Raw genomic sequence first — 23,340 nt, forward strand, 5'->3', positions numbered from 1 at the left:
GAACCATGGATTTGGAGAGTTCACTGAATCAACACAACAGCTATTCATGGATGTCCTATAAGCAGTTTTAGGAGATAGGAAGATAGACATACCTTGCATAGCCTAGGTTTGCTGGGGCAAATTTAATAGTTGTTTCAAAGAAATTATATTCCAAGTAAATGTTGGGATCAATATCTAAATCAAACTCCAAATTACAGCCTCCGGGGACAGGATCTGTATGAAAAATAAGGAAGTTACTCAACACAGAATCCTTCTACATTCAAGTCATACTCAGAAAAACAGAACTCTACTCTTGTAAGAACTTTCCATTTAGAAGTTAAATATAATAGAGCTTCTGGTTTTGTAACTACCTCACGAACTGAGGTTAAAGAAGGAAAACTTAACTGAGGTTGAGGGCTCTGGAACAGAGGTCAGCAAGCCTTTCTGTACAGGATAAGATGGTGAATATTTTAGGCTTCACACACCAGATGGTTTCTGTGGCAACCACTCAGCCTTGCCCTTGAGGCACGAAAGCAGCCACAGGCAAAATGTAAGCAAAGGAATGTGGCTGGTTCTAGTAAATTTTATGTACAAAACAGGCAGAGGCTGGATTTGGCTTATGGTCTGTGTTTGTCAACCCTGCTCTAAAGTTGAAAAGGTCTGGATACAGGACATTCTTAAGCTGGTATCCAAAAATGGGCTTTGGAGGTCCCATGAACACCTTGAAATTGTATGCCAAAGGTTGAATGCATGCATTTCTTTTTTTTTTTTTTTTTAAAGATTTTATTTATTTATATGACAGAGATCACAAGTAGGCAGAGAGGCAGGCAGAGAGAGAGGAGGAAGCAGGCTCCCCACTGAGCAGAGAGCCCGATGCGGGGCTCGACACCAGAAACCTGGGACCATGACCCAAGCCAAAGGCAGAGGCCTTAACCCACTGAGCCACCCCGGCACCCCAAATGCATGCATTTCTTAAGGTGAGAGGTTTTTATTAGATTTTGGGGGGGTCTGTGATCCCATAAAAAGAGCTTAAGAGCCCAGGGACAGAAGGGAAAAAACAGTGCCAAAGAGAAAAAGAACTCCACTGGCAGTAAAGAAAGGGGTGTCTACTTTTCACATGCTCCTTTAAACTGTTAGAAAGATGGCATCATCCTCAGTGTTAGAGGAGTCTTTGTGCACATAAAAGAGTAAAAATAAAAAAGACCTCAAAAGACTCCCAAGACCATGTACTGGAATAGCATTTGGATATTTAATACAAATTTTAGGTACTTCATCCTCTTAATAATGTGGTTAAAACAGCTCTTCTTTTCTATTAGGCATTCTATTCATGACTTTAAGCATGACAAAACTTAGAGAAGTCACTTAACATGCGTTCAATTCTATGCAAACAACTGTCTAGGTAGACCCAAGTGGAAAGGTTAAGATAAGACCAATCTTATCTGGTAAACCAATTTAAAGATCTTCAAGATCTCAACTTCATACACTCATGCAATCATTCCCACAGTTGGGTCCTGGTTTCCATCAATTGTTGGAATTCTGGTGGTGGACGCCCCCTGGCCAGATCTGGAATGGAGAAACCCAACTTGTATATCTGTCTCAATGCTGCGCTTCTTCCACACTCTCCTTTTCCTGCATTTACAAATCTTTACCACACCCGAGAAAATGATATGGATTGCAACGGAAGCTCTACTCTAATTCTTCTTTGTACACTATCCTTGCTGAAAACCCAAAAGTCTGTGGTTTTCTACCAGGTCATTACCTTTTGCTCCCTAGAACACTGTGTAAGAGTAGTCTAATATCCTCAGCTCACTTTTACTCCTCAATCACCGTAATCAAGTTTTCATCCCCACTGTGCCACTAAAATGACTCTCCCTAAAGGCCATCCTTCACTGCACCATCACATGGACACTTTCAGTCACTTCCCTTGACCTCTCTACAACATACTATTTACACTCCTTACTTAAAGCAGAACCTCTGGGCTCTTCTCTTACCTGCCTAACTCCTCCTTAGTCTTATGCTAATTCCTCAGCAGTTAGCATCGCCCAGAAACGTGCCTGACATGTGGTAGGCGCTATGAAAGTATCCCCTGTTGTGTTTTTCCCCCTAAATCTCTGAGTACACGCCTGGACAATCTTACTCGCTGCATGGCTTTTACTCAGAACCTTGCAGGTGGGTATCTAAAGATTTTTTATTTATTTATTTGACAGACAGAGATCACAAGCAGGCAGAAAGGCAGGCAGAGAGAGAGAGAGAGGAGGAAGCAGGCTCGCCGCTGAGCAGAGAGCCCGACGCGGGGCTCGATCCCAGGACCCTGAGACCATGACCTGAGCCGAAGGCAGAGGCTTTAACCCACTGAGCCACCCAGGCGCCCCGCAGGTGGGTATCTAACCTCAGGTCTCCACTCCATGCCCTGAAACTCCCTACTACACATTTCCACCCAGATGTCCTACAGCATCTCAGATTCCTTGTGTCCTAAACCAAAGTCACCGTCTTTCCCATCCGGATTGCATAAACTGCCCAGCACCACAAATCTCTCTCAACCCTATTTTTGCATCACTATCTCCTCGACCCAAATGGGAAGCCTATGCTCTTCCCTTTTATAATCCCTAACCCACTGGTCTCATCAGTGCTACCCTCCATTTTCTCACTCTGAGCCCTTAAAGATGAGCTGAGTCCTGACCCATGCTATGCCTGCTCCACACCCCCCCACACCGCTTCCAGAGTTAACTTTCTGACAGAGGAAATGCATATCATTCCTCTGCTTCAAAATTCTTTGTGCTCCTTCAGAATAGAATACAAACCTCAAGTACATACAAGGCCCTTCACACTCGAGGCTTCAGCCACACCCCCATTCTGCCATTCTTCAAATACTCTCGGTTCTTCTACCATGCCTTCTTCTGCCTGCTAAAGTGTTCAGGACTGTGTCTTGCCTTTGTTCCTGCTTCTCCAAGGCCTCCTTAAATTTTGGGGGTGGGGAGGTTAATGACTGCATTCTCCAACACCCCTACCTGGGCTTTTCAATCACCATGCAATTCTTTGGCTCCCTTGCTGTTAAAAATCTTTGATTCAATATACTCTACTTACAATCAATACTTTTACAAGGATTATAGTTTCCCTTAAGTTTTCATGAATAAGTTTCACATTCTGGAGAGTCAATAGGGAGTCGAAGATAGAAAGATTACCTCTTTCTGAATAGGAGAGTGGGATGGCCATGTTTTGGACAGGCTCAGCGTCTAAAGTCTCCAAGTGCCAAGTGCACATACTCTGCTCTGGTCTAAGAATGAAACCAGTCCTTGGTCAGTGCCTGTTCCTGAGGTATTATGAAGGAGAGTCTGCAATAAGGTAGAAGAGAGTCATTGTGAATAGGGAGTTGAGCAAAATATTTCAACTCTAGGCTGGATTTCGTCTGTATGTCCTATTTCAAACCTTCTCAAAACAAGAAGGAAGAAACACAGATCTTCCTTATAAAGGATTCATCTCTACACACAGATGCTCACACATATGCACAAAGAACTATTTAAATACGTGATCTTTGACAGGAATAGGAGATGCATAGTTTAATTCCCAAGTTTTCCAATTCCCCAAATTAAGATTCACTATGTTAGTACTAAGACTACAGTCAAATGACAAACTGAAACAATTCAGTAAAAGAATTTGGTGTCCTTTATTCAAGGAAAAACAACCCACAGATCAGGGTAGATTAGGGCCTTGAAGCCGTGAAGAAGCAACTGAGGGATCTGGGGCAACAGTGAGTTGAACGGTGTTAGAAAAAGCGAAACAGAAATGGGACATAATTGGCTAGGAGGTCAGGAATTTCCTTATAAGGAAGGAGAGCAGGTCCTATTCTCTACGGTAAGGTGAAGGAGCTAGAGCAGAGTTGTGAGGATGGTGTGTCATGTTAGGTTTCCGGACAGGTGTTTCCCGGAAGTACAAGCTGACTCAGGTTAGATTGTGACATGGAGCAGGCCACTGAGGCAGACTCCATCTTGTATATACATATACATATACAAATTAACTTTATCATTATGAAAACAAAAACATGAGCCCCACTCCTAAAGAATTCACGTTCTGGAAAGTTTCTTTAAAAAACTGAGCTATAACTGTCATATTATATAAATTTATTATATAATATAAATATATATATATATATTTATATATTTAAACTCCATAAACACTATATGGCTGAACAAGGATGGAAACCCACTAAAACATATGCAGCGGTAAAATCATTAAAGATCCAGAAGAGAAAGTAAAAATGGTGAGAAATCACAAGAAAAGCTTAATTGCGACCAGGAGACATCTGGTAAAGACCATCCTACTCCGAAACATGGCACTTGCACACCCCCTCTTTAAGTCAGAGGTCACCATACTCAAGAGGCCTGATATGCACACCTCTTAGCCAGTCTAAACCACTAACTTGACAGGCTCCAATCTTGATTTTTTTTCTTTTAAGGACATAAAGTCACACATAAAGAGGCATTAAATTCTCATGTTTCTACTAAATACAAGACCCCAAAATTTGGAATGGTGTTTTAAAGAAATAACTCTCCGTACTTTACCTTAGTAAAAGAAATTGTTGTATTCTGATACTGTGAGTGTATCTGGGAAAATAAGGAAAGATGCATTGCTGGAAATATGACGCAAAATGGCATCCTCTGGGGAGGGTCTGTTGAGCATGAATATCTAAACTTCCTACGGAAAATTCAAGAAGACCTGCCATGGGAAGAAACGTTTCATTGTAACATTATACCTGTAATATCAACTTGTAGAAATCACAAACATAAGCATACATGCATTCCTAATTTAAATCCTGAGAAAAACCTGGGGAGATAATTATTGCTGCCCCTATTTTACTGATGAGGACAGTTAAGCTTAAGAAGGGGAAGCAGCTACTCAATTGTGTAACTGAGCACTAAGTGTAAGATAGGTGCTTTGAAAGATTCAAACAAAAGAGTACTCAGGGGGCGCCTGGGTGGCTCAGTGGGTTAAAGCCTCTGCCTTCGGCTCAGGTCATGATCCAGAATCCCGGGATCGAGCCCCACATTGGGCTCTCTGCTCAGCGGGGAGTCTGCTTCCTCCTCTCTCTCCTGCCTGCCTCTCTGCTACTTGTGATCTCTCTCAGTCAAATAAGTAAATAAAATCTTAAAAAAAAAAAAAAAAAAAAAGAGTACTCAGGATGCCTTAGGATGCCCAGTGCCCAGAGCCAGAACATTCCCCGCTGTAAGCAGCCTTAACAATTCCAGTCAAAACAGAGCCCCAGGCAGTACCTGGCTGGCTCAGTCAGTAAAGCATGTGACTCCTGGTCTCATGGTCATGAGTTCAAGCCCCGCGTGGTATAGAGCTTATTTTGAGGCACCTGGGTGGCTCAGTTGTAAAGCCTCTGCCTTCAGTTCAGGTATATTCCCAGAGTCCTGGGATTGAGCCCCTCATCAGGCTCCCTGCTCGGCAGGAAGCCTGCTTCTCCCTTCTCCCTCTCCCACTACTTGAGTCCCTCCTCTTGCTTTGTATCTCTCTGTTAAATAAATAAACTCTTAAAACAAATTTTTTAATTAACAAAAAACAAAACAGGGTGCCTGGGTGGCTCAATGGGGTAAGCATCTGCCTTGCTCAGGTCCTGCTGCCCTGCCTCCCCCTTGTAACTGCACACGCTTTCTCTCTCTCTCAAATAAATAAAACCTTTATTTTTTTTTTTAAAGATTTTTATTTATTTGTCAGAGAGAGAGAGAATGAGCACAGGCAGACAGAATGGCAGGCAGAGGCTGAGGGAGAAGCAGGCTCCCCGCTGAGCAAGGAGCCCGATGTGGGACTCGATCCCAGGGCGCCGGGATCATGATCTGAGCCGAAGGCAGTTGCCCAACCAACTGAGCCACCCAGGCGTCCCTAAATAAAACCTTTAAAAGCAAAAACAGAGCCCATGAATTTAAGGGTTTAACAACCCTAAGAAAGCACTAACAATTATGAATACACTGATAGTAAAAACAGAACCTGATCTAGTGAATTCTGAAGTCAGCTCAGCCCAGAGGGATATAGAGGGCTTCAATTTTAACCCACCAGTTATGAGCTGTGTGATCTTAGGCAGGTTACTTAATCCCCTTAAAGCTCAATTTCTTCATCTGTCAAACGGGTCTGTTATTACCTAGCTTGCAAAGGAAGGTGCCATCAACACTGACAAAAAATGTCTGAGTACCTACACCAGATACTTAACATGCAACCTGAACCCTGGGCATGCTGGAAAAAGGAGCTTTTGGTTCAAGAATCAAGTTCAGAGTCCACACGAGTTTTACAACACCTCATCTAAGCCTTTGTCATCTGTCTGCTTGCCTCCCTTTGTGTTTCACTCATCCACGCACTGTCTTTCTCCGCCCTGCACCCCAGTTCTTTCTTTCATCAACCCAATTCTCAAACAATCCACTAAATAGGTTGCTTTTATGTGTGTGATCCTGGATGCCCGTCCCATCCTCTACCCTGTAGTTGGCATCTTTCTGCAGAAATAACAGAGGAGCTCCCACATAATACATAAGCAGTCCTTGGGGTGGGGGGGGGCAGATTTTAAGTCTAAAAATAGAAAAAAAAAAAGATTTAAATTTAATAAAATGAAACAGTTGACAATAGATTGTAAGTTCCACTGTGGAACTATCATTTTATTTTGGAGGAAATTAGAGTCAGTGGGTGGTAAAGGAAAATACTCCAGACATTAAACTTCAAACTCATTCTTATGTATTATTTCCCAAACAGGCTAATTTCCAACACTTTTTTTTAAACACAAATACTCCATCTGGATGATTTAAAAAAGACTATCAACAATGGTTAACCAAGAAGTGGAACAGAATAAATAATAAAGCTAGGCTGAGATCAAAGTTTACTCTGCCTAAATTCCCCAAACTTCATGATGCCATTATATTACCTTCATAATTTTTTTTTATAATTGATGGTAGAAAAAAAAGTTACTGGTGGCTACAATTTAATTTCTGGAACTCCAGGGAAAATTTTAATTAGTGGCAACAATGACAAATGAAGATGGTATATTTCCTCCCAATTATGTAAGCAGAAACACGTTTTACCTTTTATGTAAAACTAAGCTCCAGGGGCACCTGAGTGGCTCAGTGGGTTAAGCCTCTGCTTTCAGCTCAGGTCATGATCTCAGAGTCCTGGGATCAAGCCCCGCATCGGGCTCTCTGCTCACCCGGGAGCCTGGTTCCCTGCTCTCTCTCTGCCTGCCTCTCTGCCTACTCATGATCTCTGTCTGTCAAATAAATAAAATCTTAAAAAAAAAAAAAAACAAAAGAAAAGAAAAACAAAACTAAGCTCCAGCCAGAACAGAGGTAAAAATATTAGGAAGAATTTAATAGACCCTGGACAGGGAAGTCCCTTTGTATAAAGGGAAACAAGAAAAACACTTCTACATTTTCCAGGCTTTCCCATCATCATGATTATTTTATTAGGGAACCAAATTATACATAAAATTAAGTAAGTCTCATTAAGTGGCACTAAAAAAATTGCATGTATCATACTTTAATTTTGGTCCCATCTATCCTCAGTTTCCAAGTCTTAAAAATATCCACAAATTCTAGTTTGCCAAACTGAAAGCAGTATGTTTTTTTTCCTAGGAACTAATTGGTCCTTTAACTGTTCATCCTTTAACTGTTCAAATCACTAAGCTCATTTTTTATTTTTCACTGCCTTTTCTAGTTATATTCTCAGTCTTTTTTTTTTTTTTTTTTTTTTCAGTTTTCTCCTCTTCTTCCCCATTTTCTCTATTTGACAGGTATTTATGAAGTTCTTATGGACGAGCTGTTCTGCCTTTTGGGTACTGTGATCAAAACTGGTTCAAATGAATTTGTGAAGGCTGTCCGAGATTTCTATAATTCTCACTAATTTGCCTTTAAGTATATCTTAGAAACTGTTCAGATAATCTTGTATGTTTATCCCCCATTACAAGACCTTGAATAAAAACTCTACCCAGGGCGCCTGGGTAGCTCAGTGGGTTAAAGCCTCTGCCTTTGGCTCAGGTCATGATCCCAGGGTCCTAGGATGGAGCCCCACATCAGGCTCCTTGCTCAGTGGGAAGCCTGCTTCTCCCTCTACCTGACACTCCCCTTGCTTGTGGGTGCGCTCGCTCTCTCTCTCTCTCTGTCTCTCTAATAAATAAAAACTCTTTAAATAAATAAAGCTATCAACTAGTTAAGTCTTGGTGTCAAGGTTTTCTTAATCTCCCCGTAACCTATCACACAGGGATGAAAGTAAATCACAACTCAGAAATACACGGAGAACCAAAACTTTCCGTGTTTCAAATGACAGTAAGGAAGAAGAACCATAGAAATTAAAACACAGGGGCGCCTGGGTGGCTCAGTGGGTTAAAGCCTCTGCCTTCAGCTCAGGTCATGATCTCAGGGTCCTGAGATCGAGCCCCGAATCAGGCTCTCTACCCAGCTGCGAGCCTGCTTCCTCCTCTCTCTCTGCCTGCCTCTCTGCATACTTGTGATCTCTGTCAAATAAATAAATAAATCTTAAAAAAAAAATTAAAACACATTATTAAACTGGTAACTTAAGGTAAGTATGGGTATTGAAAGTAGGTATCACTGCGAGTATATTTTAAGGGATTTTTCTTTTCCTTACACATTTCACAGTTTATCAAATTTCTATAATGATGGTGAGATGTTCTTACCAGAAACTGAAACTGCACAATTTGGAAAAATCCTCCATTCCTGACAGCACTCAAAACACAGATTCTACCTCAAGTCTTCATCTCAAATTTATTAAAATAAGAACACAGATAAAATAAGACCCTAGACAAAATGATGACACTCTCTCAACACTTCCATCACTTGTTTTCTTTTTCCCTTAAAATCGTAATATTTTTCCAGACAATACATAACCTTTATTATAGAAAGGTAAGAAATGCAGAGAAAATCAATACCCACAGCAAATATACTATGCAGAAATAATCACTATTAACAGTTTGGCATACATCTTTTAGGACTTTGGCAGATATAATAAATATTTCTACATACAATGGAAAAATATAAATCCATTTGGTATAGCCCATTTAATAGATCTTAGATATTTCTGCATATCAACATAGATAACTCTAGCTCTACCATTTTACACGTTACATAATATTTCATTCTGTATGTAACCATATTTTTTCAACAAATCCCCTACTGATGAACATACAGGCTGTTACCATTCCAGCATAAAAATTAAGAAAGAGTTCTTTCTGTAAAAGAGTCTACTAGAAAGCATACATACGTATCAGGCAGTAAAACCTATCTGAGGTTTTTCCTGTGACAGTATAACAGATCACTTTTCATCCTAAATGGTTCAACTACCTAAGAAGTCCTGCTCTCATTAAGAAAATCAGAAATGAAAACAAGCAGTCCATATGAAAATATATAATGATTAGGATCAAAACATTAAGTTACAGTCTCTGCTTTTAAATTTAAGAAAAACACCTGGCTACAGCTTTCATTTATTACTTCCTGGATTTCCAGAAGCTATGGGAAAGATGACGCCTCACTAACCCTTTTTCCCCAATCAAATACCTGTAGCAGGAACCTGGCAGATACAAGATAATAAAAGAAATGGTATCCATGATTTGAAAACCTGGTCACTTGACAAGATAAGTAGGGGTATTAAAAGCAGGTGCCGGGGCACCTGGGTGCCTCAGTGGGTTAAAGCCTCTGCCTTCGGCTCAGGTCATGATCCCAGGGTCCTGGGATCAAGCCCCACATCGGGCTCTCTGCTCAGTGGGGAGCCTGCTTCCTCCTCTCTCTGCCTGCCTCTCTGCCTACTTGTGATCTGTCAAATAAATAAAAATCTTTGAGAAAAAAAAAAAAAAAAGCAGGTGCCTCTGGGGGTGTATTTTAAATGCTTTTTCCCCCCTTTTTCTTTGCACATTTCTTTATTTTTCAAATTTCCTACAGCACTCATAAGATGGCCTTATTGGAAGGAAATCTAATACAGTGGTTATCCTTTCTGGCTGTGCATTACAACCATCTGGAGGGACTTCTTAAAAACTACTGCTGCCTGGGCCCCTGTCAAGACTGGTTAAATAAAAACCAAAGGGGTTAGGGTACAAGTGTCTGTTAAAAAACATTTATTGAACATACACACAGAGAAGTACATGAAGTTTACATGGTAGGTGAAGAAAGAGCATTCTCCCATCTTAGAGGTCTTGTGGTCCCTTTCAATCACTAAGCCTTCCCTCCTGCCCAGAAATACCATGATCCTAACTTCAAACACCACAGATGGGCTTTGCCTATTTCTGAACTTTAATTAAGGAGAATCACAAAGGATGAATTCTTTTGTGTCTAGCTTTTTAAAAATATCATACCTGTGAAATTAATCCAAGCTACTCTAAGTAATCATGACTTACTCATTTTCATTGTATACTTCGTAAAAGGAATATACCACAGTTTACTTATCTTTTCTTCTGTTAATCAACATTTGGATTACTTCTAATATGAAGTTATTATGAATAACTCCAAGCAATTTTTTGTATGTGTCTTTTGGTGCACATACGTACACATTTCTATTGGGTAGAACCCACGGGTAGAATCATCAGGTAATAGGGTACACTTACATTCTGCCTTAGTAGCTACTGCCAAACACTTACCCCACATGGTTTTGCCAATTTACACTCCTATCAACTTGTGGAAAAGTATTGTGGTTGCCCAAGTGTCTCACCAACACTTGGTATCATCAGTGTCTCTGTTGGATGCATAGTAGTATCTCACTGTGATTTCAATTTGCATTTCCCTAATCATTAAAGAGGTTAAGAACATCTTGTTTTGTTTATGAGCCATTTGGACACGCTTTGTAAAAGGGTCTGTGTTCAAGACTTTTGCCCACTTTAAAAATAGACTGTCCTGACTGAATTTTAGTTCTTTATACATCACTGATATGAGCATTCTGTCAGTGTATCTTCTACTATTCCGTTACCTCATCTTTCCACTCTTACTACCTTTAGATTAACAGAAATTTTAGTTTTAATGTAGACCAATTTCTTGAGTTTTTCTTTTATGCATAGTCCTTTTTGTGTCATTCTAACCCAATCTTTGCCAACATATTCTAAGATTATGAAGACACATTCCCCATGTTAACTTCTAGACCTTTGTTTTACCTTTGACATTTAAGACTAAAATCAATATAAAGTTGATTTTTACATATGGTGTGAGGCAGAGGGTCAAGGTTCATGTTTCCATATGCATACTGAGTTGATATAATACCCTTTATTGAAAATACCACCATTTCCCTACTACTCTGCAATTTCAGTTTTCACAAGTGACCACATACGTTGGTCTGTTTCTAGGCTCTTAATTGTATTCCAATGGTCTATTTGTCTATCCTAACACCAATATTGCATTGGTGTCGATTTTGTCCCAAATTTGTTCTTTCTCTTCAAGACCATCTTGACTATTTTGGCCATTTTTCATCTTCATATATATTTTTGAAAGCAGCTTGTCGATTTCCACAAAATAAGCTGCCAACAATCTGATTGGAATGTCAATGAATGTATTGAGGAAGAAAGGATATCCTTATAACATAAAATTTTCTAATTTATGAATCTGAGATATCCCTCTGCTTAGTTTCTCAGTTTGTCTCAAGAATGGTATATGGTGGGGCGCCGGGGTGGCTCAGTGGGTTAAAGCCTCTGCCTTCGGCTCAGGTCATGATCTCGGGGTCCTGGGTCGAGCCCCGCATCGGGCTCTCTGCTCAGCAGGGAGCCTGCTTCCTCCTCTCTCTCTGCCTGCCTCTCTGCCTACTTGTGATCTCTGTCAAATAAATAAATAAAATCTTTAAAAAAAAAAATGATATATGGTTTTTCCTGTAAAGGTCTTTACATATTCCATTATAATTACCCCTAAATATTCTATGTTCCTTGATGCTAACAGAAATTCATTTTTTCTTTTACATTTCAATTTCTAATTGGCTCTTCACCAAACTGCCTTTTTAAAAAGTTCTCCAGGACAGGGCGCCTGCGTGGCTCAGTGGGTTGAGCCTCTGCCTTAGGCTCGGGTCTTGATCTCGGGGTCCTGGGATGGAGTCCCTCATCAGGCTCTCTGCTCAGCGTGCTTCCCCCCCGCCCCGCCGCCTCCCTCTCTCCTACTTGTGATCTCTCTCTGTGCATCAGATAAATAAATAAAATCTTTAAAAAAAAGGGGGGGGAGGCGCCTGGGTGGCTCAGTGGGTTAAAGCCTCTGCCTTCAGCTCCGGTCATGATCTCAGAGTCTTGGGATCGAGCCCACATTGGGCTCTCTGCTCAGCAGGGAGCCTGCTTCCTCCTCTCTCTCTGCCTGCCTCTCTGCCTACTTGTAATCTCTATCAAATAAATAAATAAAATCTTAAAAAAAAATTTTTTTTAAAAGTTCTCCAGTTGAGTCTAATGTTCAGCCAGGTCTGAGAACTCCCAACATGATGTTTGATGAATTAGGAAAGGATAAATACATTTTTTCCCATTCTTAGTCATCTTTAACCTAACTTCTGCGTGAAAATCCTTCAGCAGTATTACCTTGGCAGTCTGTTAACCACTTCGCAATTTTAGAGAAGACTGAATATTCGCCAAACCAGCTGTGGCTACGCAGGGCTTTGTTATAGTTGACACCCTGGTGTCTAGTACAGTACCAATCACATAGTTGGCACACAGTAAATATTTAGTGAAGGATGGTTGAATGTTATGACCTCAGGAAAGTAATTTACTTCCTCTGGGCCTCAGTTTCCCCATGGTGAAATGGAAGTCACGTACCTCATACATCATTTGGCTGCTGAAAGTACAAAATAAATAGGAGAAACAAATTTTAAACTGTCCAGTGCTACACAATAAAGTATCATTACGAAACTCCCTTAGCTTCCCAGCATTTCAGGGACTCATCTCCTTATTTAAAAAAGAAGTCAGGGATTCAATATGGCCCTACGAATAAACTAGTAGAAAGAAGGGGACTATACATGTCCAGCATGTCCATCATAAACATCAAAATGAGAAAGAGACTTCCAAGGAGCGACAGGGAAAAATACTAAAATTCAAGACTTTAACACTATAGTCTGGCAGAAAATGCCTTTAATTTCTACTTATAAAAACAGACAACAGGGGCACCTGGGTGGCTCAGTCCGTTAAGCCTCTGCCTTCGGCTCAGGTCATGATCCCAGGGTCCTGGGATCAAGCTGCGCATCAGACTCTCTGTTCAGCAGGGAGCCTACTTCTCCCTCTCTCTCTGCCTCTCTGCCTACTTGTAATCTCTCTCTCTATCAAATAAATAAATAAAATCTTAAAAATAATAAATAAATAAAATAAAACAGACAAAAGCAAAAGAAGACATGTATCCAAACTATACCCTGAAGAAGTTAACAGGAACTTCTCCTCTAAGCCACCTGGAAAAGGATTCACTTTATGAGGCATAATTAGATCTTGTGACTTTGTGAGTGGGAAGGAAAAAGACAGCACATCAAATGATACTGCAGGCAAATGGCTAACATGGAGACAGAGCACTCAGGCTGTGGCTCTCCTCTAAAAAACAATGGCTCTGCTTTTTCTGCCAAAGGTATTTTTTGCCATCTCACCCACAGCCAGGTACTCTCTTCTATTTTTCATACCCTTCCTCCATTCCCAGAGTTATTTTTCCTTCTAGTAATTTATTTTAAAAAGAGCTGACCAGGGGGCGCCTGGGTGGCTCAGTGGGTTGAGCCGCTGCCTTCGGCTCAGGTCATGATCCCAGGTCCTGGGTTCGAGCCCCGCATCGGGCTTTCTGCTCAGCGGGGAGCCTGCTTCCTCCTCTCTCTCTGCCTGCCTCTCTGCCTACTTGTGATTTCTCTCTGTCAAATAAATAAATAAAAATCTTTAAAAAAAAAAAAAAAAAAAAAAAAGAGCTGACCAGGGGCGCCCGGGTGGCTCAGTGGGTTAAAGCCTCTGCCTTTGGCTCTGGTCATGATCCCGGTGTCCTGGGATCGAGCCCCATGTGGGGCTCTCTGCTCAGCGGGGAGCCTGCTTCCCTTCCTCTCTCTCTGCCTTGTGATCTCTGTCAAATAAATAAATAAAATCTTTAAAAAAAAAAAAAAAAGCTGACCAGTACTAATCTTTCCTTTTGTTTCTCAATCAGATCCTAAACTTGACTCTTTTAATTATCCAACTCTATTTTTTTTTTACTAAAATTTACTTGTTTGTGCTTTGACACAACCAAATTCTAGATCTGTGAAATCTTAGTCTTCATAATCCTCTTCAGATGAACTATTAAAAAACCTCAGTTCAGACACTTAAGTTCGTAGGTATTCAACTGCCCCTCCCCATACCTCATTTATATCTTGTGAATTTTCATTACCCCTAAAAGCTGAAAGGAAACACAGAAATGTACACACTACCTTTTACATACTTTTATTTTTTTTTTTAAAGATTTTATTTATTTATTTGAGAGAGAATGAGTGAGAGAGAGCATGAGAGAGGAGAAGGTCAGAGGGAGAAGCAGACTCCCCAAGGAGCTGGGAGCCCGATGCGGGACTCGATCCTGGAAGTCCTGGATCATGACCTGAGCTGAAGGCAGTCGCTCAACCCACTGAGCCACTCAGGCGCCCCCTTTTACATACTTTTAAAAGAGATCACTTGCAATGAACCACACGAATAGCCTGCTGCCTTAAACCCAGAACCAGCAATGACACAAATACTAGAAGGCCCACATAGCATTCCGCTCAACTCCAATTACTACTGTAATTCCATGTAAACTACTAGATATGAATGTAAAACAAGAATGGAAGATACTATTAAATACAAATGCGCAGGCTCAGGTCATGATCAGGGTCGGGGGACTCAGCCCCACATCAGGCTCTGCAATCAGTGGGGAGTCTGCTTGGGATTCTCTCCTTCTCCCTCTGCCCCTCCCCACTTGCACTCAATCGCTCGCTCGAAAATAAATCTTTAAAAAATAAAATGGAGGGGCGCCTGGGTGGCTCAGTGGGTTAAGCCGCTGCCTTCGGCTCGGGTCATGATCTCAGGGTCCTGGGATCCAGTCCCGCGTCGGGCTCTCTGCTCAGCAGAGAGCCTGCTTCCCTCTCTCTCTCTCTCTCTCTGCCTGCCTCTCTGTCTGCTTGTGATCTCTCTCTGTCAAATAAATAAATAAAATCTTTAAAAAATAATAATAATAAATAAAAAATAAAAAATAAAATGAAGAGGCGCTGGGTGGCTCAGTGGGTTAAGCCTCTGCCTTCAGCTCAGGTCATGATCCCAGAGTCCTGGGATCAAGCCCCGCATTGGGCTCTCTGCTCAGCAGGGAGCCTGCTTCCCTTCCTCTCTGTCTGCCTGCCTCTCTGCCTACTTGTGATCTCTGTCTGTCAAATAAATAAATAAAATCTTAAAAAAATAAAATAAAATAATAAAAAATAAAATGGAGATAGCATCACCGTTACCTCTCTCATAAGGTTATGTTGAGGAATAAGAATTCACAGAATTAAGTGTAAAGCACCATACTAAGTAAAATATCTTTATTGGAGGCCAGCTTTGCTGAAGTGGAAGGACCGTGAAAATTAAAACTACAGCAAGACACACATGAATTCAAATATCACCTGTGCCCCTCTTAACTGTCGACCTGTGTAATGAACATGATCCTGGCCCCAGTTTCATCCTCTGCCTTACCACCCTGCTCTGAGGAGGATAATTATCTGATAGGGTTGTGAGGATTAATTAACAATGCCAGGGAAAGCACCTGGCACTTCCTGCCACAGAGAAATGTCAGTGCCCTATCATTAACAAGGCTATTTTCTCTGCATAAATATAACTGCCCTTTTCAGCTCTGGCCTTAACTCCTGTGCAATGACTCTAAGATTCAGTTTGCACAAAAGCTTTTCTAAGATGGGCAATTAGGAACACAACCACATTATTCAGAAAATAAACTGGTTCAGAAATGCAACTGCTCTCTTAAGCTCAAAATAAAACGAAGAATGTGATTGAGCTCACGGAAAAGCACATGATTATCATCAGCCTAGCACAATTACTGCTTTTTTATGGTTTATATGAACAAACCAGGAGCTATCGCTAAAACGAATTCACCGAGCACATGACCTATACCAACCCACTCTGGGTTCACTTTTCCTTTCAAACTCCGTAGAGCATACCCAATCTGAAAAGCATCTAGATTCTGGAGTGTAAAAACCCGCAGCAGCTTGGAGGAACATGATTAATAAAGCCCTTAAGTATGCACCAAGCTTCACAGTCGAGTCTCAGATACACCACTTGAGAGCAAAGAGGTGTTTTCAGGAGTCAACTTAAACCTAAAAACACGTGGTTGCTCCCTAAGGGAGATTAAAAACGTGTCTGACCAGGAGAGTTACTTAACCCTTCCTATTCCCTCAGCCTAAAGTAGGTTGACGGCGAGGCCTCCTCGGCAATGGGAATCTCCTTCAGCAGGAAAGGACCCTGATCCATTCCCGCCGGTTCTGAATTCACCACCCGCCCAGCGAAATGCACAGATCCCGAGGTGGACTGCGAACCTGCAAGAAATGCAAAACCAACTTGAGGTTGCAGAACTGAGGCTCCCCTGCCCTTACCCTCGCTGGAATTCCCGACGGTCTCGGCTCCTCCGGCCACGCCGGGTTCGGACGCCAGCACCGCGAGGACCAGGAGCCTAAGGAGCCCCATGGCTGCCCGGGCGGGGCTCTGTCGCCTCACCCGCGCTATCCCGGAGCGCTGGCGCAGGTTCCCATCACTTGTCAGGCGCCACACCTGCCGGCCCCCCAGGGCGGGCGTCCAAGGCTAGCCGCACGCCTGCGCCCCACTGGGAGGTTTCCTGTTCCGGCAGAAACCCCGCAACCCCACACCGCGCCTCTCCCCGCCCCCTTTACGTCACCGCCCGCGGGTTCCACCCGCGCCGCGGGCTAAGGCGGAGGGGCGGGTCCGGCCGGCGCGCGCCTCCTCCCCGCGCCCAGCCGGCTTGCTGAGCGCCGCGCACCCTCGGGTCCTCGCAGCCCTGCGCTGCGGGGGGGCAGAGGAGACCCCGGAAAGTTCTGTGGTGTAACCCGTACTTCTCAGTTTTGTATCTTTCTCGCTTACGAAAACCGCCGTTAGAGTAAAAAATAACTTTCTGTTGCGGCCTAACGTCTCCAGGCTCCTGTTCCCGGGCTTAACTGCCCTTCGCAAGAGGGAAAGACAAGAATCCCGGACTCAAAACCCACGATCAGTGGGTGGTTTCCCTTCGCTGCTCAGGCCGATGTTAGTACGAAAATGAGGGGCGGGTCGTGTTTCTGTAGTGGTGAGCTCCAATTTTAAAAATCAAGTTTCATTTTCTCTGAGCGAAATATCCTCGAAGACTTTAGACTTTGACCCCTGCTTTCTCAAACTTTACACCTGAGGGCTGTTTAAAGGACAGCAGTCCATATGACAGACGGCTCGTGAGCGCATTGTGGAATTAGATATGTAGACTCAGTTATTTGGGGGAAGATTGCTCTGTTTTCTTTTGCCTGCTCTTTAAACTTTTCATTTAGGTATTTTAATGAGCAACTATCTTGAAAAAGACACATTCGGTTATTCCACTATTAAACTAAAACCAATAGCAATCACCGTAATCTGAACGGGCACAATTTTCCTGTTTTCCCTCTACTGTCTCCCACATGTCCTCATTCCTCAGTAGATGAAATCCCAGGATGATGGTAATAAGGGTAACATTTGAATCAATGGGTAGATTTATTTTATCTACCATTCAGTTACCTACCATTGATGATAACTGAATCATCAAATGAGTTAATCTGATGACTGATTGACTGCACCCTATTGGGGAGGCAGTATTAGAACTCTATCTCACCCTAGCAAAATGAAATTCCAAAGTATTCGTTAAAACCATAAGAGAATTAGAAGAAATACGTGTTTCTTATAAATACAAATAAAAGACTTTATTTGTTTGAGAGAGAGAGAGAGAGCAAACACGAGTAGGGGTAGGGGCAGAGAAAGCCGATCAACCAGACTCCCAGCTGAGCTGGGAGCCAGAGGTGGGGAGGATCCCAGGATGGCAAGACAGGACCTGAGCCAAGTCAGATGCTTAATAACCGACTGAAGCACCCAGGCGACCTGAAATAAATGCTTTTAAACAAAACAAAACTTCATCTCAAAGTGGAAGGAACCTCCTTTTAAAAGAGTTCATTTAAGCAAAAATCTATTTGAATCTGGAAGCACCAAGCAGGAAGTGGTTAGAAGCATTCAGGGAGGAAATTTCTCAGCAAAAAAAACAAAGGAGGAAACCATAAAGGAAAAGATTGATAGATTTAGCTACTTAAAAATTTAAATTCTATGAAAGTCAAAAAACTCCAGCAGCAATAAGAAAAGTCAAGGGGCACCTGTGAGGCCCAGTCCTGCAGGTGAATGACTATTGGTTTCAGCTCCAGCCGCGATCTCAGGGTGATGAGATCCACCCTGCCTCAGGTTCTGGACTCAGCCCAGAGTCTGCTTAACATTCTCTCCCCTTGTGCACCTCCTGCTCATGCTCTTTCTCTCTAAAATAAATAAATCTAAAAAAAAAAAAAAGAAGAAGAAGGAAAAATAAAAGCCAAGTTAATGACCAAAAAGAAAGAAAGAAAAAAAGAAAAGAAATAGAAATGGCCAATAAAAGAAAAACATTCAAACTCATTAGTAACAAAAACAACAAAAATCAAATTAAGACAATGAGGGGGTGCCTGCATGGCTCAGTCAGTTAAGCTTCCGGCTCTTGATTTCAGCTCGGAGTCATGAGATGGAGCCCTGCCTTAGGCTGGGCATTCAGCCTGGAGTCTGTTTGAGATTTTCTCTCCCTCTGCCTCTACCCTCCCCCCACATGCACATGTGCACTCTCTCAAAATAAATAAATTGAAAACAAAAAAAAAAAATTTTTTTTTTTTTTTTTTTTGACAGAGAGATATCACAAGTAGACAGAGAGGCAGGCAGAGAGAGAGAGAGGAGGAAGCAGGCTCCCTGCGGAGCAGAGAGCCCAACGCGGGGCTCGATCCCAGGATCCTGGGATCATGACCTGAGCCAAAGGCAGAGGCTTAACCCACTGAGCCACCCAGGCGCCCCAATCTTTATTTCTTTTAAGATTTTATTTATTTATTTGACAGAGAGAGAGAGAGAAAGAGCACAAGCAGTGGGAGTGGCAGGCAAAGGCAGAGGGAGAATCAGGCTCCCTGGCGAGTAGAGAGCCCAATGTGGGGCTAGATCCCAGGACTCTGAGATCATGACCTGAGCCAAAGGCAGATGCTTAACGGACCGAGCTCCCCAGGCACCCCCAAAACAAAAATCTTTAAAAAAAATTAAGACCTAAGTTGTAAATATTTTAGAAGAATATCCAGTGTGGGTACAAGAGCTGAGAAGCAGACATTCTAGGAACCTTTGGAAATGTAAATTGACAAGTTTAATAACATAATCTGCACAAAAATCTTACAAATATTCATACCTTTGGTACTCTAATTCCACTTTGAGATTTAAGTACATATATATGTACAAACATTACATACCTGTGTAAAATTAGTGCACAAAACTAACGAGTATTAAAGATTTTGTTTATTTATTTATTTGAATGAGCGCATAAGCTGTGTGAGGAGCAGAGGGAAAGGGACAAGCAGACTCCACACTGAGCACAGAGCCCCACGTTGGGGCCCAGTCCCACAATCCTGAGATCACAACCTGAGCCAAAATCAAGAGTAGGACACTTACCTGACTGAGAAACCCAGTGGCCCCTTCATCAAGGTATTAGAGCAACAAAACCCAGTCTAAATGCCCAGTAATAAGGAATTGATTAAATAACCCATGATCCATCTGTATAGTAGAATACTGTGTAGCCCTTCTCAAACCGTGTTTTAGAAAGCAACTCATTGTGAAGTGTTTATGAAAAGGCAAGTTAAAAAGCTATAAATATACCCAGTATGAACTTTATCTTGTTTTCATTTTAGTCATGTTTATATACATAGAAAAGTTGAAAAAATAGAATGTTTTACTCTGGGTGATTGGATTAAGAATGATTATTTTTTAACTTTTTAAATAATTAACTTCAGTGCAGGGCTTGAACTCATGGCCCTGAGATCCAAGACATGAGCTGAGGACTTCTTAGTGGCTCAGTTGGTTAAGCGGCTACCTTCAGGTCAAGTCATGATCCTGGTGTCCTGGGATCCAGTCCCACACCGGGCTCCCTGCTCAGCGGGGAGTCTACTTCTCCTTCTGATCCTTTCCCCTCTCATGTTCTCTCTCACTTATTCTCTCAAATTAAACAAAACAAAGCAAAACAAAACAAAAAACACTGAGATGAGTTTAAGAGTCAGATGCTTAACTGACTGAGCCATCCAGGTGCCCCAAGAATGATTTTCATTCCACGTTTCTGCACTCTGTAAAAATTCAAGATTGAATATGCATTGCTTTTGAATAAAATATTAATTTTTAAAAGATATGTATAATTTTAAAGATTTTTCTTATATAAGCATTCAGGATAACAGTCCACCTTCCTGAGTATGACACAATTGTTTTCATAATATAGCCCCTGCCCACCTCTCCAGGTTCGTGTGGCAACTAAACTCAGTTCCTCTATGCTAGCCACACTGAATTAATTGCAGTTTCCTGAACTCATCCCACTGTCTCCTCTCCATACCTTTGCATCGCAGGTCCCTTTGCCTGCAGAGGACAGCTGATGACAGATGTGTCAGCAGTCAGAAGAGGGCTTTAGTACCTTGGCTCTGAAATACCGTGACAGCTCAGGAAGAATATTGGCTGAGGTTCCTTACTCATGTCAGAGTTCCACTGGCAACCTGGGAAACAAATGGGCTTAGCAGCTTTGCAGATGAGTTTGTCACTCCTATGAATTGAAAGGAAATGCAGGGGCACCTGGGTGGCTCAGTCGGTTCAGTGTCTGCCTTCAGCTCAGGTCATGATCCTAGGGTCCTGGGGTCCTGGGATAGAGCCCCACGTTGGGCTATCTGCTCAGCAGGGAGTCTACTTCTCCCTCTCCCTCTGCCGCTCCCCTGGCCTTTGCTCTCTCACACTCTCTCTGTCAAATAAGTAAATAAATTATTTCTTAAAAAAGAAAGGAAATGCAAAAACTGAGAAGATTCCTAAACCCAAGATAGAGATAACTACTAGTGCCTTAAAGTCTGCTTAAAATTTAGAAAAGGAAGGAAGGAAGACAAGTAACCTATCCTAGATATTTTATAAAACCCAAGACCTTGGATAGAGAAGGGAACAGGGCTCTAGGGGAAAGGCAGGAAAGGCATTCTGTGAAACTTGCCCGTTCATCCTGTCCCACTCAAATCTCACTTTTGCTCTGTATTTTTTTTTTTAATTCTTGTTTCTATGGGTCACATTATTTTGACTACATAATTTTGACTAGTGTTTACTAAATTAAATCCAATAAATGTTTACTTAATAGTTATTATATGGAAATTACTATCCTAGAAAATGTATTCATTTGGTCCAGAAGTATGCATGCATTGGCTTCTATGTGCCAGCTAAATGCTAGGTATTGGAAATATGGAAGAAATGTAAATGTTTCTGCCCACAAGCAGCTCATGGTAGTGAGTCAATTATTCATGTATGAATAATTACATTTCAATATGCTAAGTGCAATAACAAAAGTATAAGGAACAATTGTGGTGAAGATTGGGAACAATTACCCTACTGTAGGGTTTCAGGGAGGGTTTTATAAAAAACAAGAAATATTTAAAATAAGGTAAGTGGATGGTCAACAAGGAAACAAAGGGAATCTAGTATAGCAAATTCTTATTTTTTTTTAAGATTTTATTTATTTATTTGACAGACAGAGATCACAAGTAGACAGAGAGGCAGGCAGAGAGAGGATGAAGCAGGCTCCCTGCTGAGCAGAGAGCCCGACTATGCTGGGCTGATCCCAGGACTCTGGGATCTTGACCCAAGCTGAAGGCAGAGGCTTCACTTAACCCACTGAGCCACCCAGGCGCCTGCAAATTCTTATTTATAGTATTTCAGCCCAGTGCTTGAAATGTTTTACATATTTAATAAATTGTGGTCAAGTAGGTAATAAAGGTAATTAAGAGTCTAGAATGTTAAGTTAAAGAATTGTTAATTATTTTTTTCTGAAAAGATAAGGAGTCACTACAGATTAAAAAAAATGAAAGTACTTACCACAAGATTAGCTATGAGTTGATAATTAAAGCTGGATGATGAATACATGAGTGTCCACCTTATTATTCTATTTTTAAAAAGATTTTATTTATTTATTTGACAGAGACACGGCAAGAGAGGGAACACAAGCAGGGGGAGTGGGAGCTGGAGAAGCAGGCTTCCCAATGGGGAGCAGGGAGCCCAATGCAGAGCTTGATCCCAGTACAACTGAGATCATGACCTGAGCCAAAGGCAGACGCTTAACGACTGAGCCACCCAGGCGCCCCTTATTATTTTATTTTTGTATATGTTTGAAACTTATAATAATATGAAGCTTAGGAGTGCTTAGCTAGCTCAGTGGGAAGAGCATGTGATTCTGGGTCTTGGGGTTGTAAGTTTTAGCCCCACACGGGGTATAAAAATTACCACAAAAATAAGTAAATAAAAATAATATGAAGTTTAAAAGAACATACCAAAATTATATGTTTAAGAGATACGTAATACTGGGGCGCCTGGGTGGCTCAGTGGGTTAAGCCGCTGCCTTCGGCTCGGGTCATGATCTCAGGGTCCTGGGATCGAGTCCCACATCAGGCTCTCTGCTCAGCAAGAAGCCTGCTTCCCTCTCTCTCTCTCTCTCTCTCTCTGCCTTCCTCTCCGTCTACTTGTGATCTCTCTCTGTCAAATGAATAAATAAAATCTTTAAAAAAAAAAAAAAGAGGGGTGGGGGGTGGGAGGTTGGGGGCACCAGGTGGTGGGTATTGTAGAGGGCACGGATTGCATGGAGCACTGCGTGTGGTGCAAAAATAATGAATACTGTTATGCTGAAAAAAATAAAAAAATTAAAAAAAAAAAAAGAGATACGTAATACTGGGTTTCTGCTCTTCAAACCGTATAATCCAGTTGGAGATGCAAGAACAGCAAGTGAAAAAGCGTATGAAAAAGTGTCAGAATCCTAAAAGGGAAAAAGGAGAGGTCCATGTGGACTCCAGTAATTCATAAAATTTATATGACAAAAGGTAAAACTGTAAAAGAGTAAAGAAATCACAGCAAAGAAATCATTTGGATGAAGGTAAAGAATGAGCAAAGAGCTAGAGAACTGGCTCCCAGTTGGGAGCAATTTTGCCCTGCAGGAGACATTTGGGGATATCTGGAGATATTTTTTATTGTCACCACTGGAAGGGGTGTTTGCCATCATCACTTCATGGGTAGAGGACAATGATCATTCTAAACATTCTACAAAACACATGACAGCACTCCAGGGGGAGAAAAAAAAAAAAGAATGCTCCAGCTTAAATGTC

General features: G+C 41.7%; 1 protein-coding gene across 1 annotated transcript in view; it reads right to left on the minus strand.

Annotated features, from left to right (window-relative positions):
• TM7SF3 (transmembrane 7 superfamily member 3) overlaps positions 1-16,775 on the minus strand; it is a 34,582-nt gene extending 17,807 nt beyond the window's left edge. The window contains 7 exon segments of the mRNA XM_047741322.1: positions 93-213; positions 3,162-3,266; positions 3,269-3,311; positions 4,539-4,583; positions 4,585-4,663; positions 4,665-4,692; positions 16,507-16,775. Of these exon segments, the coding sequence (XP_047597278.1) occupies positions 93-213; positions 3,162-3,266; positions 3,269-3,311; positions 4,539-4,583; positions 4,585-4,663; positions 4,665-4,692; positions 16,507-16,597 (512 nt within the window). The 5' untranslated portion in view covers positions 16,598-16,775.
• Between the last annotated feature and the right edge of the window lie 6,565 nt (positions 16,776-23,340).

Source organism: Lutra lutra, chromosome 8 (assembly GCF_902655055.1).
Source record: "Lutra lutra chromosome 8, mLutLut1.2, whole genome shotgun sequence".
Taxonomy (NCBI): domain Eukaryota; kingdom Metazoa; phylum Chordata; class Mammalia; order Carnivora; family Mustelidae; genus Lutra; species Lutra lutra.